At 32.8% G+C, this 24,162-nt stretch overlaps 2 protein-coding genes across 6 annotated transcripts in view; one reads left to right on the forward strand and one right to left on the reverse strand.

The window, feature by feature from the left end:
- Nucleotides 1–60: 60 nt before the first annotated feature.
- Nucleotides 61–10,371, reverse strand: LOC126851454 (DNA topoisomerase 2-binding protein 1-A). Of its 4 annotated transcripts, none has more exons than XM_050595452.1 (26): nt 9,973–10,371; nt 8,878–9,017; nt 8,582–8,714; nt 8,391–8,498; nt 7,974–8,180; nt 7,687–7,903; nt 7,185–7,322; nt 6,968–7,038; nt 6,714–6,883; nt 6,284–6,425; nt 5,873–5,999; nt 5,498–5,677; nt 4,908–5,089; nt 4,590–4,756; nt 4,090–4,295; nt 3,641–3,783; nt 3,191–3,418; nt 3,040–3,102; nt 2,720–2,904; nt 2,339–2,454; nt 2,172–2,236; nt 1,783–1,905; nt 1,510–1,710; nt 842–1,071; nt 702–765; nt 61–353 (listed from the first exon to the last, which is right to left on the reverse strand). In XM_050595452.1, exons 1-26 carry the CDS (start codon nt 10,081–10,083, stop codon nt 195–197), a joined length of 3,876 nt encoding a protein of 1,291 aa, XP_050451409.1. In that variant the 5' UTR covers nt 10,084–10,371; the 3' UTR covers nt 61–194. The 4 variants fall into 4 exon arrangements, with proteins under 4 accessions (XP_050451409.1, XP_050451407.1, XP_050451408.1 ...); XM_050595450.1 differs by having other exon boundaries at nt 702–777; XM_050595451.1 differs by having other exon boundaries at nt 8,582–8,717.
- Nucleotides 10,372–11,355: 984 nt separating this feature from the next.
- Nucleotides 11,356–24,162, forward strand: part of LOC126851448 (protein sidekick) — a 35,945-nt gene continuing 23,138 nt past the window's right edge. For both annotated transcript variants that reach the window (XM_050595429.1, XM_050595427.1), the window contains exon 1: nt 11,356–12,603. In XM_050595429.1, the coding sequence (XP_050451386.1) occupies nt 12,510–12,603 (94 nt within the window). In that variant the 5' untranslated portion in view covers nt 11,356–12,509. The remainder of the gene's footprint in view (nt 12,604–24,162) is intronic.

A 24,162-nucleotide genomic window follows, 5' to 3' on the forward strand; every position in this document is an offset into this window, starting at 1 on the left:
TATACATATAAATGAATCTACCGAGCAGTCATTTGATTAAAAAAAAATCTTTATTTCAGTGATTTGTTTTGATTGAGGTATCAGTTTATATCCACTGAATTCGCTATGTACACTATGTTGTAATGTATATATTTTACAATGCCGTTGATATTTTCACATTACTAAATTTAAATGTGATTGTAATCCCAATCTGACTATTTGGGCAGTAACGTTAGATATTTCTTAAATTCCGGAAGTACGCAATCTCGTGGATTCAGCGGCTCCTCCGCCAATAAGCAATCGCTGAGATACTGCGGCAAAAAGCAAAGGATACCCTTGCTAGCCAGCATAGCCCAGTCTACTGGTTGATTCAGCTGTATTTACAAATAATAATAATAATATATATTCTTTTCGCAAAAAAAGAGCAATTACATATATAAATATATATGTATACTATAGTGTAATCAGCATTTTTATCATTCAAATCGGCGCGTTCATATATATATCTATATCATATATATAATCAATCTTTCGAATTTTATATATATATATATATGTATATATATATATATATATATATATATATATATATATAATATGTATATAGATTATATATTCATTTTTTTAATATTGGCAAAATTATTAAAGAGAAAAAAGCCATTAACCTATTTTAGCCAAATTGCATTTCGAATAATATATTTTAGAAAGTGAGTACTATTTACCTGTTTCACATTGACGAAACAATGCGTGATCCTGCGTCCGCACGAACTGGCATCATATGGCGGTCTGTATTCAAATCAAAGATGTGCACGATAATGCACATAATAGAATTCTTTTTTTATAAATATTGGTGAATATTTACCTCGCTTGTGTTACCGAACCGCCACCGGCTTCGATGAGTCTCTTGAACTGATCGTGCTTATCCTCGGATACCATTAGTAGTGCTACCATGTTGGAAAACGGGCCGTCTAGTTCCTTTTGCAATCTCTGCCGCCACTTATAAGCTGCGGCCGCGATTGCTTGCTCGATCATACCGTTCGGTTCTGGGATCGTATCTTCGCTTTTCGGATTACCCCATTCATATTTTTCTTCCTAAAATTTGTACGCATTCCAGAATAGAGAATAGTGAAATGAGCAAAATTGACTGAAAATTGCAAATATAGAAAATTTGTTTCATCCTGATTTTAAATCAAGAGAAATTTAACTGTACTATATTCGAAATTAGCATTTAGCTTAAAGAATCAAAAAACCGCAATTGTCTAAATGTTACTTTGTTCAATGAATTCTAATTTTTATCATTAAAAATATCCCTATATTTAATTTTGACATTTTACGTCGAATAATATTTTTGCATGTCTCGAAAATGTCTGCATTGATAGACAAGATGTAAGTACTTTATTTTGCAATAAATGATCATCTGCTTCAATTTTCAATTTGTTGAAAAAAATGAATTCTTAATTGATCGAAAAATATACTATTAAGTTAAGTTATTTCTGTTGAACTTATAATATATTTAACAGATATACTAACGTCGAGAAATCTGCCTTCTTGTTCACAATCACGTAGATATGAAATATGTAAAAGCCATTTTCCGGCAGCTATGCTACCGAGCATCTTTTCATTTCTGGAGAGCCTGATGCATAAAAGATGCGTGGCGCTATTATCGTATTTTGAATCCGTCGACACGTCTCCACCAAGATCCTGTATCACTTGTTCGCACACTGCCTTATCCTATTAAAATATATTGACATGTGATCACAACATATTAGATTAAAACAACATATCTGCTCAAAAATGTTATACCTTTATACCCGAGAGCATAAACCGTCGTATTATTGGTAGTTGATGTTCGGTAATATCACTGTCAGTATGTTCCTCGATCATATCGCCATGGATATTTCCACTTGTTTGTTTATCTAAAGTTAGCTGTAAATTAAAAACTATGTAAGCAAAAATTTATCAAATGTCAAAAGTTATAATTTGTTGTTAAATTAAAAAAGTTAAATCATGTCATGCATTTGCAATTTTTTTAAACCTCGGTCTTTTATATTTTTAATCGTATTATAAGCTATCTTAAAATCTTATTCATTACATTTCAAGCGCGAAAGTATTAAAATGCATCTGACTAGAATAGGGTTTTTTATTCGAAATTATTTAGAGAAAAAAAATACATAGGCTATTAATTCACATACCCGCTTTGGATGATTTGGATCTTCCCATACAATAGCGTCGATAGGTTGCGAGTCTTTTATTATACCTATTTGTAAAATGATTAATAAATCAATGATACAGAATATAATATGAAATTGGAAGTATTGTTTCTGCAATCTGATAATAAGTATTCACAATGAATACTCACATTTTTGTATGTCATCAGGAACTTCTTTGTATTTCTTTGCACTTTCTCCAGATAACGAATATCTATTTTCAGGAGTACGCGTTTGTTGAAGCATTTGATCCAATTTCGCTATTTGCCTGTTTTTATTATAAGATTCAAATTTAATCTCATCAATGTAATAATAATAATAATAATAATAATAATAATATACATATATGTATATATGTATGTATGTATGTATGTATGTATGTATGTATGTATGTATGTATGTATGTATGTATGTTATGTGTACATATATATATATACATAAATACATACATATTATTATTACATATATATTTTACTCTTATCTATATTTTATTCTTATTATATTCCAATTATTTGAAACAAATCGAAACGTACATATTTATTTCATTACTGGACTTATTTGACACTGGACTATTTTTGTCGTCGAAATCTAGTCTTCGGTTAATAGGCTCGGGAGTTGAAGTAGTATCTTTGCTAAACTGATTCACTTTTTCCTCGTCAGCTCTTTTCTCGAAAGAATCATCATTCGGTCTCATTGTGGTTTCATTTGATGCATCTTTCTGATAATTTAATATATAGAGTTAATTGAAACAATCGAGATTGTGACTAGATTTATTCTAGTGTTACAAATTTATCCAGTCCCATGATATATTGAATCAAGATTACACTTTGATTTTTAAATATTTACATCTTACTTTTTCAGATTGATCTGCATTCTTCAATTTCTCCCACAACTGTCTCTTTAACTCTGAGAGTGGCTGCAAATGCAATTCTTAATTATATCTTAATAAATATACTTTATTAATTTGAATGTATAATCAGAAATCGCGAAAGAATAATACTCACAGTGCTAGGCGCGCGTCGTTTTAAAGGTGGTTCCGTCACTTGCAAATCAGGGAAATTGTCTACCCATTTGACCCATCCTTTTCGCGTTTCTGGTGATGGATTAGATTTAAAAATCTGTCCATATGGAGAGTCTGGAGTAGACACGTGAAATGGAGACTTTGGGCTTTGGTTCATTACAGCACTAAGTCTCTTATTCACTAATGGAGTAGTTTCGATGGAGATTATATCCTGTATAATGTTATTAAAATTATAATTTTAAATATGAATCTTGTAGTTTGTTGAAGCAAAATAATTTTAGACTCTAGTATTAATAAGCCGAATTTTCATGAACATATTTGATTTGACTTGATCTGCTTTGACATCTCACATTGTATTTTTTATTAAGTTACATATTATAATATAATATATATAGATGTTATAAATGAAATATTAATATAATACTGTAAATACCGTGATTTGAGGTAAATGGCGCTTCGGTGTAAGGATAGTCCGCGTTGTGATCTCTTCTGCCAGGTTTGTCCTATTTTCGCAAACATTCGCCAGAGTTTGTTGGAGAGTTGCTTCGCTCATATTGATATTCGATCTATCTGGCGCTTTTTTAACAAATAAGTTAACGATAACAGAGATTGAAAAATAAATTGAAAAGATCAGAAATCTGTTCGCAATTCGAAATTTATCGCATATATTCTGTATTAGATCAGATTTCAAAAAGAAAAGAAATTTTAGAAATAATAGAGCATGTATAGAATAATTGATATGTATATATATATATATATATATATATATATATATATATATATATATATATATATAAATCAATTTATATATAATATATATATGATTTATATATATATATATATATATATATAAATCAATTTATATATATATAAATCAATTACCTATTGTTTCTCCGACGAGAAATGGAGTTTCGTCTACAAGTGTTAATTGCTCAGCACAGGTTTTCAGCCAATCAGCAGTGACAGCTGGCAGTTTCCATCTTACAGCTGCATTGTATTTATTCCCTTCTGGGGTTGGACAAACGAGATGCGTGCTGCCGTACGTATTCTTTTCCTTATTAGCTTTTCGCGCAAACATATCTTGACATCTGATAATTACGAATTAATATATATTTTCATACTTGCTTATAGGATCACTCAACTTTCCGACTTTGTATCTTCAATGACTGATTAGTACATCTGAATTGTTGATCAACATGTAGTCAGCATAACAGAAAGTACACTAATGAGCAGGCGCAAACATATCCAAATTTTTCAGTAATAAGAAAATAAAAGCCTACTTTACTCTCCCGAAAACAGAACCGATCGTAAATTCTAATCCATCTTAAGTAAATTCAATGTCGGAATTTTTTTTTTTACATAGATTGATAAATATACATTACATAGCGCCAAGTTGTTTAGCCAATGCTGAAAGGTACATTCGTTCAGTGCCGGTATACATGCTCATCGTTATAACACATCCCGACAGTGGACTACAAGATTTTCTAATAGAGAACGGCTTGTGATAATACATGACATCGACAATCCGCTCTTGATTTATGCAATCTTCCTGTTAACAAACCGAAAATTAGCAATTTTAATGATTCATCAATATAAGATATTAATAAGAAGAAAAATGTCTTATATTCATATATATCTTCTTAAAAGATATAAAGTTAAAACTTAAAAAAAAAAACTAATAAAATTTATAAAAGACATACGATAAATAAATCAGTCACAATTTCGTTGACTGTGTGTTTTAAAGATGCTCCTTGTATAGGCACGATGCCGTAATCTGGAATACCACTGTACATTTTCGAGACGACGCGTCCACCTAACATTTCGATCGTTTCTTTCACGTTGTTATCTTCGTTATCGAAATCAGCCACGACGAATGCCAAGCCTGCACATATCATTGTATTCAGTTAAATCTTTAAAATGTATCTCTTTGCTATTGCCATTTCTTTTCTCTAAGAAATAGTCTTAGATAAGGAATTTATATATAATTTCATTTATTTCCAGAAGAAAAATCTAATTCATTTTGTAAAATAATAATGGAGTTTAAATGGAGGTAATCTTTAATGTTTTTCTCTCTTCTTTTTACAATATTATGCTAGATGTACATATACTGTCACATCTCTTGATAACAACATCCATTAACTAACATCAATTTCAACATTATAATATAGAGAGTATAATCATACTTTATACTATAACATATATAGATATATATATAGACCACATAGTCATTTCATTTGCTTTTCAAAAGAAAGAAATATGAAAATAAAAAAGTATAAATTTTTGATCATACCTCTAAGTAACTTTTCGTTTATTGTGCTCTGACTAAGTGGCACAGAACTCTCGTCTTCTGCATTTTTAATTTGCGTGGTATCCGAGCGAGTTTCACTGATATTATTCGAATTACCTTCGTCTTTATTCTGCAAACTCGGTGTACGAGGTTTCGCGCCACTATATTCGGCAATCCAATTATCTATAATTATAATAAAAAGTATCTATAAACAAAAAAATTTTTTCAGAAAAATAATTATCTTTTCTAATTAATAATATATATATATATATATATATATATATATATATATATATATATATATATTGTATATATAAAATACACATACAATGAGTATCACAATCTATACAGACATCAGAAGGCAATTCATATTATTACCATTAGTTTTCTGCAGATATTGCTGCACAAGATCAGAATGATCTTTTTCATTTGCAAGTTCAACTTCTTTTTCTAGGTTGAAAAGTGGTATAGGTGGCCTCTTCGGTCGTTGCAACATCTGTAAATTCTGAAGTAGCACGCAAATATATACATTAGTTCTTGTCAATATATCAATTTGTCAATGTAAAAATCTTATGTGTCTGCGTGTATGTTATATTTATTAATATATTCTACATATTTTTTACTATATAATTAGGCAAAATTCACATATAATTCAAAAGATTATTTCTCGCAAACTTTTTTTTGCAAAAAAAAAAAATAGCTGTAGAAGGGAAAATAGTTTTAATAAGACATTTTACAACAACCTAAGAATAATATAAATTTTAAATTCCTTTAAATGTTTATATTGACCTTTTGACTGAGCGGAGAAGCAGGCGTCTCATTATTTTTCTTAGGTGTTTCGCTTTTTACTTTAAACAAAAAGCGATCTTCTGGTGCAGGCCGTTTCAGTTTCATGCTTTCCTCTAGCCATTCTATGTTCAATATGTAAGGACTGTGCAAAACAATAAAATTGTAAATTTTAACTATAGAAATAAAATTAATTAGTCCAAAAAGAAAGTATATATTTAATCATTAATATTAAATATATAAATTATTCAGAGTGTATAATCAATTTTGAGAGGCCAGACCTCTCCATATCAGTCCTCTTATTTAGATTTAAGATATACTTTTTCAAAAGAATATCTTTTAATTTAAAAAAATTAAAAATAAAATCTTTTTAAATCTTTAAATCTTTGGATTAAAGTGCAAATAGATAATAAAATCTTATTTTTTATTATACCATAAACCTCCCGATTTTATTGCTTTCAATTGTGCAGAAGCTTTATTCTCATCGCAGACAATTACGTGTGTCACAGTATCCGATATATCATCGAAACGTGTCGCACCACCCACATTAAATATTCTATTCAATTTATCCTTGATATTTGCTGGAAATCCAGCAAGGTAAATCTGCAAAAACAAGACATTAATTGCAAAATTAAAACAATGAGAGGAAAATTTGTGCTAAAAAAGAATTATAAAAAAAGATTTTACATTACATCCGTCCAGAAATGGTCCAGCTGATTTCGCTTCACTGAGTCGATCCAATATGTTTAACATAGCATCTACACAAAAAAAAGCAAATACTTGCATTTAAAATCAATATGGAAAAAAACGCAAAAATAACATTTAAACAAAATTTATTAATATTTACTGTTAGAGAAATTATTAAATACTGTATACACAAAAAAATTTGGTAATTAAGACTTACTGTTAGAGAAATTACTTTGTATTGCATCCACAGTAGAGAAATTTGATATTGTTGAACTGTAAGTCTCGTTTATATAATTATTATGACATTTATCATGTGGTATAGAACTGATATTAGAACAGTTAAGTGTTTCTCGAACTGCAAAATATATAAAGATTTATTATTCCAAGCCATTATCTAATTAAACTAATAAATTATTTATTATATTAATATATTATAATATATTATAATATATAATCTTCAAAACATACATTCTTGTTCAATTATTTATAATTATCCAAAAAGTATTTTTACATCATATATAACATCATACATAGTTTAATATTATTATGTATTGTTCATTGTAAAAAATCAATTACATTTATAAAAATTATTAAAAAATTATAAATATAAAAAAACAGCAATAAAAATAAAAAGGAATCCCAATAAATCGATTCGCGAATAAATTACAATTTTATTTATATATTTAACACAAATAGCTTTCTATCAATATATTACATACTATGCGATTTTTCTGGTGTTGAACATGCTTTCACAGATTTGATGATGAAATTGTGGAAAGGTAGTGCATATCCTACTTTAATACTCTCATGCACCCAATCGGGTTTTAAACAAGCGATATCGTTATCCATAGCATACTTTAGTTTATCACTCATCGGACCATTTTCGGGGGCCAGAACTACTCGAACTTTTGTTCCATCAAGAGGACCCATAAATATCTGCAAAACATAAATGTAATTCAAATTAATTGCTAACTTTCGGCTGTAATTAATGTAAGATTTAACTTACACCTCCATGATTATGTATTAGACGTTTAATTTCTTCTTTCTGATATTTGGAAAGATTTGTTGAAGTAACTATTAAATTCTTAAACACTGGACATTTATATTTATCAAAAATCTGATCATTTGCCGGAGTTATTTTCTTCAAATTTTGTTCCCAAACAGCTTCTACCCATTCCTTCATCATGATTGGTATTTTCATTTCTATAGCACCCTTAAAAAAAGAGAGATTACCACAGATGTAAATGTAGATCCCTAATATATATTTAATAATATATTTGAGTTTAAACAAGTAACATATTATTGCATTATAATGATACATATATAATTAGTGTTATATACATATATAATTTAATAGAAATTATGAAGAATAATTAAATATATATATGAATATATGTGTGTATGTATATATATATATATATACTTCGTATTTTTCAGACATCACAGAGTCTGCTATTAAATGTGTGACAGAACTTCTTAATTGTTTTGTGAAGAATCCTCCCATATATTCAACTTTTTTTTGTATCTGATTCTGTAATAACAATTAAAACTTAGAAATTGGCAACTCCTGAAATAATTATAGTTTATTTGTAAAAACTATCAAGATAGTTATACTTTGATTTCTGGAGTTACACCCGATACACAAATACACATTCCCCTCATAGCAGTTGTGTATATTGGGCTCTTTCCTTCAGGTATCGGTTCTCCATTTAGAAAACAGATAAGTAGGCACTTTGGCGATACTATTCTGCTAAAATATAAATTAAAAATATAAATGTTTTTAACTCTTTTTTACTTCATATAGCATTAAAATAACATGTGCATTTATTATTATAAGATAAAAATATCAACTATTTATTTATATCTTAAATTTGTTTATAATAGTACAAATTTGCTATTTGTATACTTACGAGCATTTAAAATTTTTTAACTTTTCAAACAAAGTACCATTAAATTTTTCTATAATAAATACATCGTTTTTTGATGGTTTTATTTTATCACAAATCTTTTCGGTAACCCATTCTGGTTCCAAGCTAAGTTCGCAACATTTCTAATGTAAACAAAATAAAATTTTTTAATTAACTAATTATTTGTATAATTTGTAATTCATTAGAATATATGATTATATATGTTTAAAAAATATAAATCTTATATAGATAGACATATAAAATTTTAAATCTTAAATTGAAATGTAAACATGCAGAAACAGAAGCTTAATGATAAAAATTAAAAACTTGGATTATAAAAGGCCAGTGAATTCAAGCTAAATTATGATTAGACACGTGTGTATATAGAGTTAAAAAATTAACATGTCAAATCTAATAATAATACATATTAAATAATATTAAAATAATACTACTCCAGATGCTTCAATTTTATATTTTGGGAACTTCTTCAGTAGATAGTGTAATTACAAAGATATTATTAGATCAGTAAAATTTATATTGTCTTAATATAAATAAAAGCACAAGTTATGAGTTAACATCAATCAATAAAATAAATATCAATATCACACTTAATATTGAAACAAAGCAAATAACATTTCAATCTTTTTTATAATATATATCTTGAATGTAAGCTCCATTTCTGTTTAATCTCTGTGATCTCAGCTTTGATTCAATATTAATTATGAATTAATGTTGACATTCATTTTATGATCAATGTTGATTTTCAATACTGATGCTTATATTTATATTATGACATGGCCTTTTAATTCAAGTTTTTGATTTATAAATATTAAGTGAACAAAGCAAATTCTAAATTTCTGTACATATACAAATTCAAATAAATTGTTTGAATTTCTTTTTGTTTCAGTTAAATAACAAACATTAAAATTGCTGATTCTATTGCATATTTTGAAAAAAGATTTGTTCATTTTAATTCAATTCCAATATAAAAAGCGAATCGTAGGCAAACATACGCATATATAGAATAAAATGCGAAGAGAAAAACACAATAAGCGCAGTAAGTTGAAAACAGAGAAAAAAATAAAAATATATACGTACATTAAACGCCTGCCACATTTCCTCGCTGCAGTCATTTTCAGTCTCCTGATCATTCGGAACAACAAAGTGAATATTCACATCGCACTCGAATTGACTTTCCTGAGTCGTCATTATGTATTATGCTCTAATAACTGAAATTATATGCAAGATTCTTGTTACAGACGAACGCGAAACGCGAGGTATATACAAATTGGAGCACTCTTAATATACTGCACAAATATTGGCGTCAAGAAATTTTCAAAAATATAAAACACTTTCCACAATGTTTATCACATATTCTTTTTCTTCATCATAAATTATGGTAACATAGCACAGACATAAGTCTACCACAAATAAGTGATGTGCAAAAGTGCAATATGCGGTAAAAAAGAGGTGAGAGCAACCAGTGTCATATCATATTGGCGGGACCATAGATATATAAAATACATAGCAAATGATAATCGGTACCAACGTAACAAAAAGAAAATTAACCGGATATAAAAAATTTGTTTACAATATCCCTATTATAGAATAATACCAGAGAGTAGCCTGTGAGGGAGATCATTTTTCCGCCATTTTTCGAAAGATCATTTTTTTAAACAATTTTTTTATGCAGTAACGTCAACTAGATCCATTTTAGAACCATTTTAGAAATTACATGGCCAGATTCACTTTTCGATAAAACCAGCCAATTGGTGCATATCCGTGCTAAATATATAATTGTGGATTAAAAATCCGAAGCAATATTATAAATTTATTAGCTATACGGGTGATGATTTGTCATTCTATATATTACAGCAATAATAAATTATAATTGAAGTATCTTTATGTATTTTTCTTAAATTAATTTTTTTTAATAATTTTTTTGTAATTTTTAAATATAACATGTAAAAGATATTTATAATAAATGCTTTCATTTTTATCTTATTCTTGAAACAAAAGTTAATCATTATCAAATCATGTTTTTAATCTATATAGTTTTCTATTTTATTAATTTTATTTTATAATTATATTCAATTATTTTTTCAATTTATTGAATAAAATTTAATTAAATTAAAAAATATTTATTTAAGATATTTTTTTTATTTAACATAGATCTCGCGCGATTACACGCGCCGTACAAGTTTTCTGTATATTCAACAGGTGATACATCACGACATGATTTTTCGAAAAAGTACGATCCGTTTAAATCCACTTTTTCAATTAGCGGAATCTCCGATATTCCTAGTCGCAGCGAAATCTCATTGGTTATCGCTTGTTCACCGGGTATAAAGCCCGTTTCCCGACGTATTGCCGAACGCTACCGAGCGTGGCCGAGGGCAGCCGAGGATAACCGAGAACGGCCGAGCGAGCGCACGCGACGCTCGGCGGCGATTGGCCGCTCAGTCTCATCTCGGACGGGCATGCGCGTGCACGCGATTTCAAGTTGACGTTTCAACGTCGCCCGAACACGCTCGCCGAGCGACGCGGTGCATCCCGGTAATCAACGAAGCTGGGATTTAAGACGGTCGAAGTTAAGATATACCGTTGCATTTATACGCAGAAAAAGAAAGCTCGATTCTCGTTCGGGAGCTTGTGTTCGATTACCTCGCGCGTGTTCACTGTGTTATGACGAAATTTCAGCGGAATCCCGCCAGCGATTTAACGGTGTTGTGTTCGCCAGGTGTTGCCAGGTGTTACCAGGTGAATGTGCGAGCGTTCGCGTCGGCTTACCTTCCCGGGGGGCGAAGAAGAAATCGCGATATCTCGCGCGAATCTTTTCCGCGAGACTCTGTACGAAGTTTATATAATGCGTTTTATTGATACAGCGTGAAGTAAGCTACACGCGTGTTTGAATGCGTCGTTAAAAGACGCAAATTGAATTCATTCGGGAATATCTCGTCGATCTCGTGATCGCGTCGATTAGACGACGATCGAAGGCTGCCCGAGACGAGGATGGTGAACGGTGATAGAAGGTGAATGAGAAAGACGGGGAAGACGGTTCGATCTCGGTCGATAGATCCCTCTCCCGTTCCTGCGGATTCTCACGAGCTTGGCGTAGAGAGGGAAGGAGGGGAAAACACGAGAGCGACGACGACGCGCGTTGCATCGCGAGGAATGCGCTCGTCGCGGTGCAAGCGACAAATCCGCGTGAATTGTTTCTTTGAACAAAATAAACAAACAATTTAACGCGGTAGTGAGAGACGGTGGAAGGGGTCGGAAGTCAGAAGCAAAGTTATAGGTGGTGCGGCGTAATTTTTGTATCGTTATAAAGCGTGTTTCAATCGCGTCTTCTTTTCTTTCCGGAAAGTGCAAGAAAGGACAGCCGTCAAAACGTGCGTTTCGACTGAAAGACGGGAGAACGGAAGGGAGATAGTGAATAGTGAAGCACGAGTATCGCGGAATGCGAGACGCGAGTGTACGTGAAACGAAGACGCGCCGCGATCCGTCGCGATTGGCGTAGCTCCTTCCGGAGCTTCTTACGCGGCGACGACGGCGGTCACGAGCGTGGCAGCGGGCGACGGTGGAAAAAAAGAGAGGGAGGGAGGTGGTGGTGAAGTGAGGTCAACGGCGAGAGGATGGAGCGGCGACCGGCGGCGACCTCCGCGAGGACACGCAGCCTCCTCACTGGTCTTTGCTTCGTCTGGATCATCGGCAGCATATGCGCCACCGGTGAGTCCTAAAAGATTCTTGAATCGCGGATCCTTTCGATGACTACCTGCGGTATCTCATCGGAGGATACGATTTCGATCGAATGCAAGTTTAAAAATTTGTTGCGTAAATCGTTGCGTCTTTGGCGATTATTTCGGGGAAAATTTTAATACACAAATGACGATATGAAATATTATTTTATGACACTATCTTTGTGAATTTCCGCCGAAATTAATATAGAATATTGAAAAACAAGAAAAAAGGCAGCAGAGAGTAAAAGAAGATTTAGGATCTTCGATAGATCAACTGATCTGAGCATCTGCTTTGGATCAATTTTTCTTTCTCTCTCTCGCTTTATTTAACATCCGTTTTGAGAGATTCTCAAGTGCCGTACGCGTGATAGTATAAATGAAATGGATGGTTAATAAAATTTTCCAAACCTCGCATATATGATACGAATCAAAACTACAAGGGATTAATCTTTAAAAAAATAAACAGTAAAGAAAGAAAAATTTTTTAAATCTTTAAAACTATCCTTTATTATACAGCCTATTTCAAAACAATCAAATTTACTTAAAAAAATAATTTAAATAATAATATAATCAAAATTTTGTGTGTATTTAATAAAAATATTTATCAGAATATTATTAGCAGATTCTTAAAAATATTTCTAAAACATTAAATATTTTTTTATAAAAATATTTTATTAAACATACATTACATAAAATACAATGATAATAAATATCATTATATATGAAAATAATATGATTTAATTTATAATTTATCTATCTATTTATTCATGAAAAAAATAATATTCATCGGAAAGAACTCTTATTTACAGAAAAAGATAATCTAGCTTGTGTAAACGCATAAATAGTATATGTAAATGTCGCACGTGACTCGCACGGGGATTACTTCTCAATAAACGTCATTAGAAAGCCCCGATGGACCAACACGTTGGGGGAAAATCTGCGAATCTCCCCTAGAGCGGTCGAATGTGGCGTAGGAGCGACCCTAATTGAGATTTATTACGACGTTAATCCGGAGCAATTGTGTGAACGAAGTTAAACCGTTGACCTCTCGTCTCGATTGGCGAGGAGGATGACTGTGAGCACGTGCCGCACGAGAACAATTCCGAATTAACCCTTTGATTTTTCACGTTTTATCTCACGTTTAATGTAAAAAGCATGTAGAAATATATATGCATATAATAAAAATTAAATGAACAATGCAAAATTTATTTCCGCAAAGCTGTAGATTTAATATCGGATTATAGTTCGAACTTGAATTAAAGTAAAGTAGCAAAGTGTGTAAAATTAAACGAGTTAGAGGAAGGCAAATTTGCTGTTTGCGCAAAAAATGTAGTTTTGCATTAAATTTATTCCTTGACGTTCTGAATTACTTTACAGCCGAATCTTTAAACAATTGAGATCCGGTCGGAGTTCGATCATTGGGCGCACAAATTCGAATTTGAATCTCGAAAGTTTCTATTTCGAATAGTTCGACTCTTTTTTTTTTATTCTTGAGTTCAAAAGTCGCTCGTGTCGTTTCGGTTTTTCGAGATAAAAAAGTAAAAAAAAAAGACGAAAAAAAAAACAGTCTTGCTCTTCATTTCGCTTCTGGCAGCTTCCTCGTAAAATGAGGACAAACTGCCATTGATTAAATTTCCCTCAGACAACGCTAAGCATTGATACCGGTTGTCCAGCAGATAAAGGGCGATAAGAGCCGCGATACATAGAGGAGCTTCTTTCTCTCTTCGAATCGCATATTTTATTTTTGTCTCAAAGACTGAATATAAATTCTAGTCCTCTTAAACCGTTTTGTTGAACGCAATTCGTGATAATCGCGAAATCATGAAATATCCATCTTGCCTGGTTGGATTTCTAGCAGGTAGCTGTAAAAATGTAGGCTCATCATTTATGGTAAAGCTATGATAAGATTATGTATTAAAACACGTTAATACTTTGATATGAATTTATAATCATATCATATTATTTTGATATATAACGATATTTATTATATATAATTATTTTATATATAAAATATTTAATAATAAGTTTTCAAATATTTTCAAGTTTTTGCTAATAATATTCTGATAAATATAGTTATAAAATATATAAAATTTTGATTTTATATTTAAATTATTTTATCATTATACATATATATAATATATATACAATAGTAAAATATTTCAATATTAATATTAAAAATGTAAATAATTAACATTACAATTTTTTAATATTATTAATTATATTGTATTATATGTATTATATAATATATAATATAATATATAATATAATATTATATATATTATATATTATTTATTTTATAATGAACTTAAATGAAAAAAAGGAGTTTATCGCACGGATATGTACATTTATGAGAGGAGTACATTCAGTAACCTGCGTGTAAAAGTCAGAACATATAGAAAACCGGTAGTGGTAAAGCTATTGCTAGTTATGGTAACTGTATACACATACGTGTACACTATGAAAGGTATCTATCACTGGCGTCAGCTCGTCCAAGGTACAATAGAGGACAAGGGTCTTTACCTGATCCTCGACACAAGTTCCCTCTCCCAATTTCCCGCTCTCTTCCCTCACCCGTAGAAAAGTCCTCTACCTTCTATAGTCTTCCACTCACTGTATCGAGCGCGAGTACCTTTCTTCGGCTAGGTAGGGCTATTGAGCGCGAACCTTGAAAAGAACAAACTCTCTGGATGAGGTGTTCGAAAAGCGTGACAAATTTCATAAAAACCTAAAATAATAAAAAAAAAAGAAAATAAAAGGATGCAAAATTTGAAAGTTATTCTTAGAAAAGTTTTGAAGATCGTCATTCTTCTCGCAATTTTTAATAATGCATTTCTTTATAACATATTTCTTCGTAAGCCCTCAAACAAAAATTTTATCAAAGTAAAATTTACTTGAGATTATAACCGAGCAATATGTTTTTATAATCAATATTTGTCTCTGAAGTTTAGTTTTCGGAGAATTGTCAAACACTGAAATGTCAAACACTGTATGCGTGTTTTGACATTTTTGTAAAAGAAAAAACGATAGAATAGATTAAAAAATTCACAGGTAGAAACAAAGTGCGATTAGCTGGGGTACTCTTTGTAAATACTTTGCTGTACGATTCGACGCAACGTCGCCGACGACACGATAACGATAAATTTCTGCGAATCGCGGTGACAGACAAAAACTCGACAGGCGTCGAAGATCGTTCGCGGCCTTTACCGGTGTCGAGCGGCCTTAGGCCGTTATCCTCTCCAGACCTCGAGCCGCCGTTCTCGAGCGACCGGATGTGCCGATTGTCCGTTTTGCTTTTACCTCTCCGTCTTTACCGAATCATCTTCATTATCGTTATCATCTTCCTATCCTTCTCGCCTTTGATATCTTTCTTTTTCCTGCGCATTTTTCATTCTCACATTTTTTCCACTTTTCCTGTATTTTTCTTTTTTGTCGATTTAAATATATATTTGAGTTATTTTATTGGAACATAAGAATATAAATGAGCAATAAAAAAGTATGAAGTGCACGTGTTTTTTTTCATAGAAATGCGTTCAGTTTTCATTGTTTTCAAACGGAAAAAAATTCTTCATTATTATCATCTACCTGTCTTCTACCTCTCTGTCTTTGATATTTTTCTTTTTCATATTTTTTTTCCACTTTTCTTCTTTTTGTCCGTTTTATCGATTTAGGTATATACTCGAGTGATTTTATTATAAAAATATATAACATGAGCAATAGAGAGTACATCAAGTGCATGTATATTTCCACAGAAGTGTTCATAGAAGTGTGGTTTTCGTCGTTTTTAAAAGAAAAAAAAATTTTGTGAGTTTTTTGCAAAGATACTTGACAGAAAAGATGCTTAAATATGTCGCAGAAAGAATGCTATGTGAACGGACCAAAAAATAGGAGTATAAAAGAGGAAAAGAAATATCAGAAGCAAACCGGAAGGCTTTTGAATTCCTGACCCACCGTTTTGTTTCCCGTCATTCACAGCGTCGAATTTTTCATCGGGCCTTACGTCGGGCTTCTCTCGAAAGAGAGAAGAACGAAACACATTCGGAATGTCCGGGGAGAGAGAAAGAGAAAGAAAGAGAGAGAGAGAGAGAGAGAGAGAGAGAGCGCTCGCTCTCAGCGCAACCGCTATTGTCTCGACCTCGTTACCGTAGTCGCGGCAACGACAAAAAGCATGGGGCCCCAGGTTAGGTTGTGTGCCGTGTGTGTGCCTCGCCGTAATTCCCATTATTATTCGCCATTGAAACTCACGTCGACGCGAAGCGACGCTACGGAACGCGGCGTAGCCGGTGCACGAGGGGCCACTGACCGTCCCCCCGGCAAGGCTTTCTCGTCTTTCATGGCTTCTTCTTCGTCCTCTCTTCTCTCTCCTCTTCATCGTCTTCTGTAGCTTCCTCTCGATTTTATTCCCTTGGTTTAACCGCACACACCGCCGTCATAAATAGGAACTTCTCTTACTGCAATACGTACAGTAGACAAGCTCCATATATTTGTTTCTATATTTCACGATTCGCATTTTTATTCAACAATTTCTCAGATAATCTTGATTAAAATCTAATCGTAGTTCGTACTTGCCAAGGAAATTCTCTAGTGTCGTTGCCTCTTCCGCGGTAAATTGTTTTTTGGTTGCTTGCCAATGTTAGATATCTGCAGCTCATTCTGATACCGCGGCGATTACCTCGGAGCACGCGGTAATCACGTTCCCGGCAAATTATCTCTGCAGAGACAAGAGACCCTTTTCTTTCTCGTTTTTCCACTCGCGTTGTTGAAAAACTTCAATGTTTTGTACCTTATTTTTATTTTTTATTTAGACACAAGTGTGCATTAAATATAGATTAAAATAAAATAATAATATAATAATAATTCGCAGAAAAGAGAGAAAGAAAAAAAACATAGATGCAAGATGAGTTTAATATAATAAATCTCCAACAGTTGAGAACAGTTGGAGCAACATCACGCTTTCCGTCTCGCGATAAACGTAATATCTTCGGTGGAAAGAATTGCGAAACGCGCGACATACGTTTCTGTCACGCCCAGGAGTAGGCAAATTATACGGCTGTCCCCGTTCGTCGTTACTTACATTATTCTCAGCGTGAATCGTAGCGAGTGCATTCCGGCTTTACGATTCTCACCGCGCGTTTTTCGTCCTTGCGCGCGCCTTACGCGCGGCGCGCGTTATTTCTTCCGCGATTTCTTTGTTCCGCTGCTGATCACGGTATCGAGGAAGAATCGCCGAAAGGTGGAAAGTGAAAATATCGGTGAACGCGCGCGTTGCACGCGTGTCTCTCGAGACGGTTCTGCATTTTACACAATGCTCGCTCAAGGTCCATATCGGTAACGGAAATTCTCGCTCACTTGAGCACGAGCGTGAAAGGACACGTGCAGACGCGTAACTTGAATCATATATTCCGATATATCCTGCATTCTTCGCAGAATTTAATCATCGATGATTGCGTCACGCTCCAAGTTGCCGTTGTGCAACGGATGACACTTCTCGAGATGCGCGAACGAGTCACCTGCGTATTATTAATAGTTTCCGCCATTTACATAAGCGAATCCTTCATCTAATGGTACAAGATTCATTATATTGCATTTTGAATTGTTAATAGAATATAAGATAAAATGCGGAGAATCTTTTAAGGATTTAATAGAGTGTCTACTCCCTGGAAAAACTTGGATACCTGATATTCTTAGAAAATTTTTTTATATCTGGGATAATCAAGGATTTCTTGTAGAATTTTGTTGGGATTAACTTTTTAAAAAATTCTTTTTTTGATAATTTTATTCTTTCACTGTAAGCAATAGACAATTTGCCAATAAGCCATGTTGTGAATTATGTGTTTAAAATATATTATGAATATATATCTTTATCTCTGTTTATATATTAATGTCTTAAATATTAAATATGCAATATATATTTTTTATTTTAATTTTTAATGATAAAAAAATAAAAATGTGCAAGTTAAAAAAACTTTATCTTAACGAAAGCTATTCAGTTTTATTTTCAGTACATTTGTAAATCTAACATTTGAAACTTAAGTAGTTTTGTGTTTTTCTTTTATATAAATGAAAAGCTTTAGAAAACGCGTATAAGAAAAAAACTTATTTTAGGAAATTGCATCAAAAAATGTTTAAAATATTCTCTTTATGTGGAATTTTAAACGAAAACACCTGGACAATCAGGGAATTTTCAGGGAAATTTTTTATAGGATTCAAGTACATACCTTAATTTAATAAAGATCATCGCGTACGCGAATTTACGAGAATGCTGCATCGGATGCATCCTCAAGTTCGCACAATTCCTTTCTTCTCGATTTCCTCGGCGTCTCTTCCTTTGTTCCTCGTGACCGCGGTTTCCTGTTTCGTGCGAGAGGAATTAACGTCGATCTGTGTCCAAATCGTTCACAAGCTCCGAAGACCCTTCGAGCGATTTTCTAGGTTTTTTCGCGAGACGAGTTTCTTTCGCGGCGAGAGCGAGAGGAAGAAGAGGGCGAGAGACGAAGGACATTATGCGAAAGAAAGAACTGTAAGAAATTGCTTTGCACGTTTCTTCGGAACACGATCTGATCTAAACACGAATCTCTTTCTTTTCAATTTGAAGAACCTCCTTTTATTTATTAATTAATTAATTCTGCATTAATATTTCAATTTTAGATAGTAATAGTAAAAATAAATAAATAATTAACGTGACATAATATATTAAATTTGCTTTAAAAACGACTTATAATTAACGACACACAACTCAGGATAGATTTCTATTTAAAATTTAATAATTTATATATAATATAGGAAATATTTAAAAAAGCAAATTATACAATAACTGCAAAAATTATAAATAAATTGCTCTTGAGAGGATTGTTCATTATTTGAACTTGCTCGAAAATACAATATATAGATCACTGAATCGCACAGAATGTCTTTCACTAAGTACATTAACAATAATTTTTTTTATTTCTATTACAACTATTATATGCATTAAATATTTTCATAGAAATGTTTCACATTAAGAAAATTTGACGCTGCAAATTTTATTTGTTATGTTGCAACGGAACGTAAAAAAAAGAAACCGCACAGCAGGTGAAGTACAATTCTCATAGACGCGTTTTTACTCCTCGTTGTTGTTGCGTTCATGCAATGCCCAGTCACGATGACAGGGCAAAGCAGAATTTCTTCAAGGTCGTAAAATGAGCCACGCACAGAAACTGTCTACATAATACATACTTCGACCACTTATGTCGTCGCGTGTATAAGAGTCTGTCCGGGGTGGACGCGTGCATTCGGCGCACGCACGGCCAGAAATAAAGTTACTGGGCCTCGTCACACGGATCATTTTTCAAGGTACACGCATGTAACGCCGCGTGTAACAACCACTTCAATTTAGTTCAATTTACCTTAGCTGTTTACGTCCATCGTTGATTAAACGTAAATAAATGGAAATTTTTTAGTATTGTTAATTAAACATTCGGAGTAAAGAAGAATTCAGAGTGTTTCTGGAAAATCTGAAATTTTCAGGAATTTTTTTTACACCTGAAAAAATCAAGAAATTCTAATGGATTTTTATTGGAATTAAAAAAATTTTTTTTTTAATTTTTTTTCCCGATAATTTTGCTCTTATTATAAACAGTCGGCAATCCATCGATAAGCTAAATTATGAGAAAAGTATATATTAAAAATATGTTATAAATAAATATATTTATTTATTTATTTATATTTATATATTTAATAATATATATATTTTAACAAAATATTGATATACAGTATATATTCTTTATTATAATTTTTAATGATATAAAAATAAAAATGTAAAGCAAGTGAAAAATGTTTATCTTATAAAAACAATTTTTTTCAATACATTTGCAAATCTAGCATTTGAAACTCATATGATTTCATGTTTTGTTTTTTTAACGAATGAAAAATATTAAAAAGTACATATAATAAAAAAATTAATTTTAGAAACTTGTTCCTCAACAAATTTTTTAAAATACTCTCCTTAACTGGAATTTTAAACTAAAATACCTGGAAAATCAGAAAATTTTTGTACAAGCTTTAAGACACTCTGTTAATTACAAAGACGGATGCATATCATTCCATTGTTTTTATCCTTCGCGGAGTAGAGATGACGCGAAAAGGAAAATCGTGTCGCCGTTCTGGCGTTTGATACATTTTTACCTCCGTGAAAAGGCGAGTCTGCGAAAAGGGGCGTCGATCAGGATCATTATTAGTGCATCGCGCGTGTGTCCATTGGGGCGCGCGCAAAGGACCACCCTTCGGAGAACATTCTTGCAAGCCCGTGTGCATCGCACTTGTGCTGTACACAAGTTTTGCACCCCGTTTACGTGCAACCCTACGGCGCACATGTCGCAGCTGCCCCGCTCGTTTTCGTTCCAGATTGTTCACTGAACTTCCGAGCATCCCTCCCCTTCCATCCCTCCCGTTATCCTTTCACGCGTGCATAACAAAATCGAGGGACGAGAATGCATCCGCGCCGAAAACTTTACGGTGCAGCGATTCGCGGGGTTGCACTTTGCGGCGTAAATTTAAAGCTAAGTGCGAATTCAACGCACGCGTGACTAACACGCGGAACGGTTGCACTCGCGCGCGAAGTGTTCAATCGAAAATTTTAGGGACGATGCTTCTCTTTCTTTCACACACAATAAGGAAAATATTTCTTGGAAACATCCGAACAGACATAAAAGCATATTGTAAAATAATAAAAAGGTAACAAAATACACATTTATGATAAATGGATAGATAAAGTATTCAGAGAAAGATAATGGATTAGAAATGAACGAAGGGAAGGTGAGGTATAGAAAATTCACTAATCGGGATGTATGATACGAATGGACAAATGGGATCTCGTCTATGGGAACGTATCTCTGGTGGGAATCTGCGTGTGCTAATTCGGAGTTACGGCTCGTTGAACAAGCGGTTTTTAAACGCAACGGCCGGCACCGTTGTTGCGATAACAGAACAGGCCCGACGCGATATACGAGCGACTTGCAATTTCTCGCAACGATGCGTCTTTAACTATTAATCATCGTAATCGCCGACGTACGGATGGGAGAATGCGAGACACGCGTAAACGAAGGGAAGCACTTAGGTGTGTACTTACGAAGGAATAGACATTAATGTCGTTCGATTGCGCAGATTGTTTAAAAAATAAAAATATCGAAAAGAACAATTTTCTCTCCTTATTTTGTATATATGATCGAAATTAGAAAGTGACTTTTGAAAAACATTAAAAATATTTTTCATTTTTATTTATTTTGTTTCCTTGAATATTAACCGAACGACATATATGAAATCGATTATTCATATGCAACGATATTTTATCATTTATATTACATGACATATATCCTCATACAAGCCACACGTGTATCAGTCTCTGTCTCATTATCGCTTATAAATAAGATATTGGGAAGACAAGTCACTTATTCAGAATTAAAGTAAGCGGCTAGACGATCGTGATTTGAAAAAAAAAAAAAATTCAAGGGATTGGAAAATCCCTTCGACGGCTCGTTAAAGTCAACCACATTCTTCGACGCGGGCTGTTTACGCTCAATAGAGCGCGCTCAAACTAACTTAATTTTCGCCTTTTTATGAGGTTCGAACGTGCGTCGACCCCGCTGACAACACGTGGCAGCAATTTAGTGCGAGTTTACGTGCTCCAGCTTGCACCCGGTACCATATGCGATCCGGGATGCACTTTTTAGTAAGTGCACTTCATCGGCGAGTTATTTTCAGATAAACTCTTGAAAGAAAGAGAACCCCTTCTTTCGGCGGACTCTGACTCATCAATATCATTGTTATCAGAGTTTATCCATTGGATCATTGTATGTGAGATATCGATTTTGTACGCACAATTTTTAAATAATTTTTGAGGAGAAAATAGAGGGTATGAATATTTGTGATTTTCATGTAATTATTATTTTATTCTATAAAAATAATTTATTGTTTTATTGTAAAATATTATATTGCCATTTATTTTTCGACCAAAATGTGCTTTTGTTGTAAATCTCTTAAAACATATTTATTAAATTATACAAGAAAATTGAAAAAAGAACATTTAATAAAAACATCTAAAGAAAAGAAGAGAAAGAAAGGATCAGATATGACGTGATGGATAAGCCAATGCATTTATTTGAACGAAACTTACGAAATTGAGCTATTATGGCTATCTCCGGGATAAATAAACACGTGTGCGTTTCTCCGTCAACGTTTTAAATTTCTCGTGCGAGATGCGGCTTGAGATGCGACGCATCAATCAAGACGGCTTTCGGCGCCCTTTCGCGCGCAATCTCGGCGAAATCTTGCGCGATTCTTTTCACACCGCGAAACCCCGTAAGCCTTCCAAGCGATATAACAAAGGAACTAACCGCAACTAATCTCGAAGGCTACGGTGGTTGTCCCAATTTCCCGACAACGGCGGACAACAATGGTGTGTGCAATGAGAATTTCGTAAATGATACGCGTGACGGATGCTGCAAGCTAGAACTCGACATAATTTACGGCGGTTTACGGTATTCATTGAAAAGTCAGACGGAAATGTTTTAAATACTATGTCGTCTACGAAATATTTTTATATCAATTATTATTGTATTTCGGGAGAACTGTGGGCGTAGAAATATAAATAAGAGGAAATTTGAGCAAGGTTAATTGAATGCGGGGTCATGGCCTCGCCTTGTGCAGTGCTCTTTCTAAATTCCCGACCGTGAAACTCGCTCGCTTCGCTTCTCGATCTATTGGCGAACAGCCAAATATCCCTGGTAACGTGTCTCAACTGCCACCGACTTTTCGTACACAAGCTAGTTGCCCGAACACATTACATCGAGCGATATCTCGTAGAAGAGACATCGCGAAAATAACGGGTGTCCCGGAAAAAAATAAAGATATGTGAATACGCTTATTTTGTTACAATTAAATCGGAATTTTTTAAATAGGATGTTAATTTTACAAAAGTCAAATATTTTTCATCAAGGAAAATTCACTTTAAACTTAACAAAAAATACTGCGTATATTTTTTGTTTGAAACACCATATATGTAGATTGTATCCGGAAAGTTGCGCGAGAAGGAAAGTTCATCGCGTGTTATGTCATTTAAATCGATTGATCGTGTCCGCCGTCTGTCGCTTGAACGAATTTCGATGGAATAATAGTTGATTAAGGTAATTTAAGAATTGCAAATCTAATTTAGCATGATTTTAATAAATAAAGTTTTAATACATTTAATTATATTTTTACATCCATGCATTGTCGTTCTTTCATTTATTATTTGACAGAACACGCGTTGCCGTTCTTTTATTTAGTATTTGACAGAACATGCGCGTTACCGTTCTTTTATTTATTATTTGAGAGAACATAATTTCAATATTGATTTAATTTTTACGTTACACATTGCATTTTACATTGAGCTTTTTATTCCTTGAAAGTAGGAAAAAAATATATCATGACTTGATATTCAAAATTGATTTTGCGAAGGATACACTTTTTGTTGTATTTATTTCACAAATATACATACATACATACATATATATATATATATATATATATATATATA

This window comes from Cataglyphis hispanica, chromosome 8 (genome assembly GCF_021464435.1).
Source record: "Cataglyphis hispanica isolate Lineage 1 chromosome 8, ULB_Chis1_1.0, whole genome shotgun sequence".
Lineage (NCBI taxonomy): Eukaryota > Metazoa > Arthropoda > Insecta > Hymenoptera > Formicidae > Cataglyphis > Cataglyphis hispanica.

Excerpts from the sequence above, each read along its gene's own strand:
- LOC126851454 (XM_050595449.1), bottom strand. The coding sequence starts at position 10,083 with ATGACGACTCAGGAAAGTCAATTCGAGTGCGATGTGAATATTCACTTT. Across the intron at positions 7,039-7,184 it reads ACAAAGTAATTTCTCTAACA|ATGCTATGTTAAACATATTG; the intron begins GTAAGTCTTAAT and ends TTTTTTGTGTAG. Across the intron at positions 1,072-1,509 it reads AAGAAGGCAGATTTCTCGAC|GAAGAAAAATATGAATGGGG; the intron begins GTTAGTATATCT and ends TACAAATTTTAG.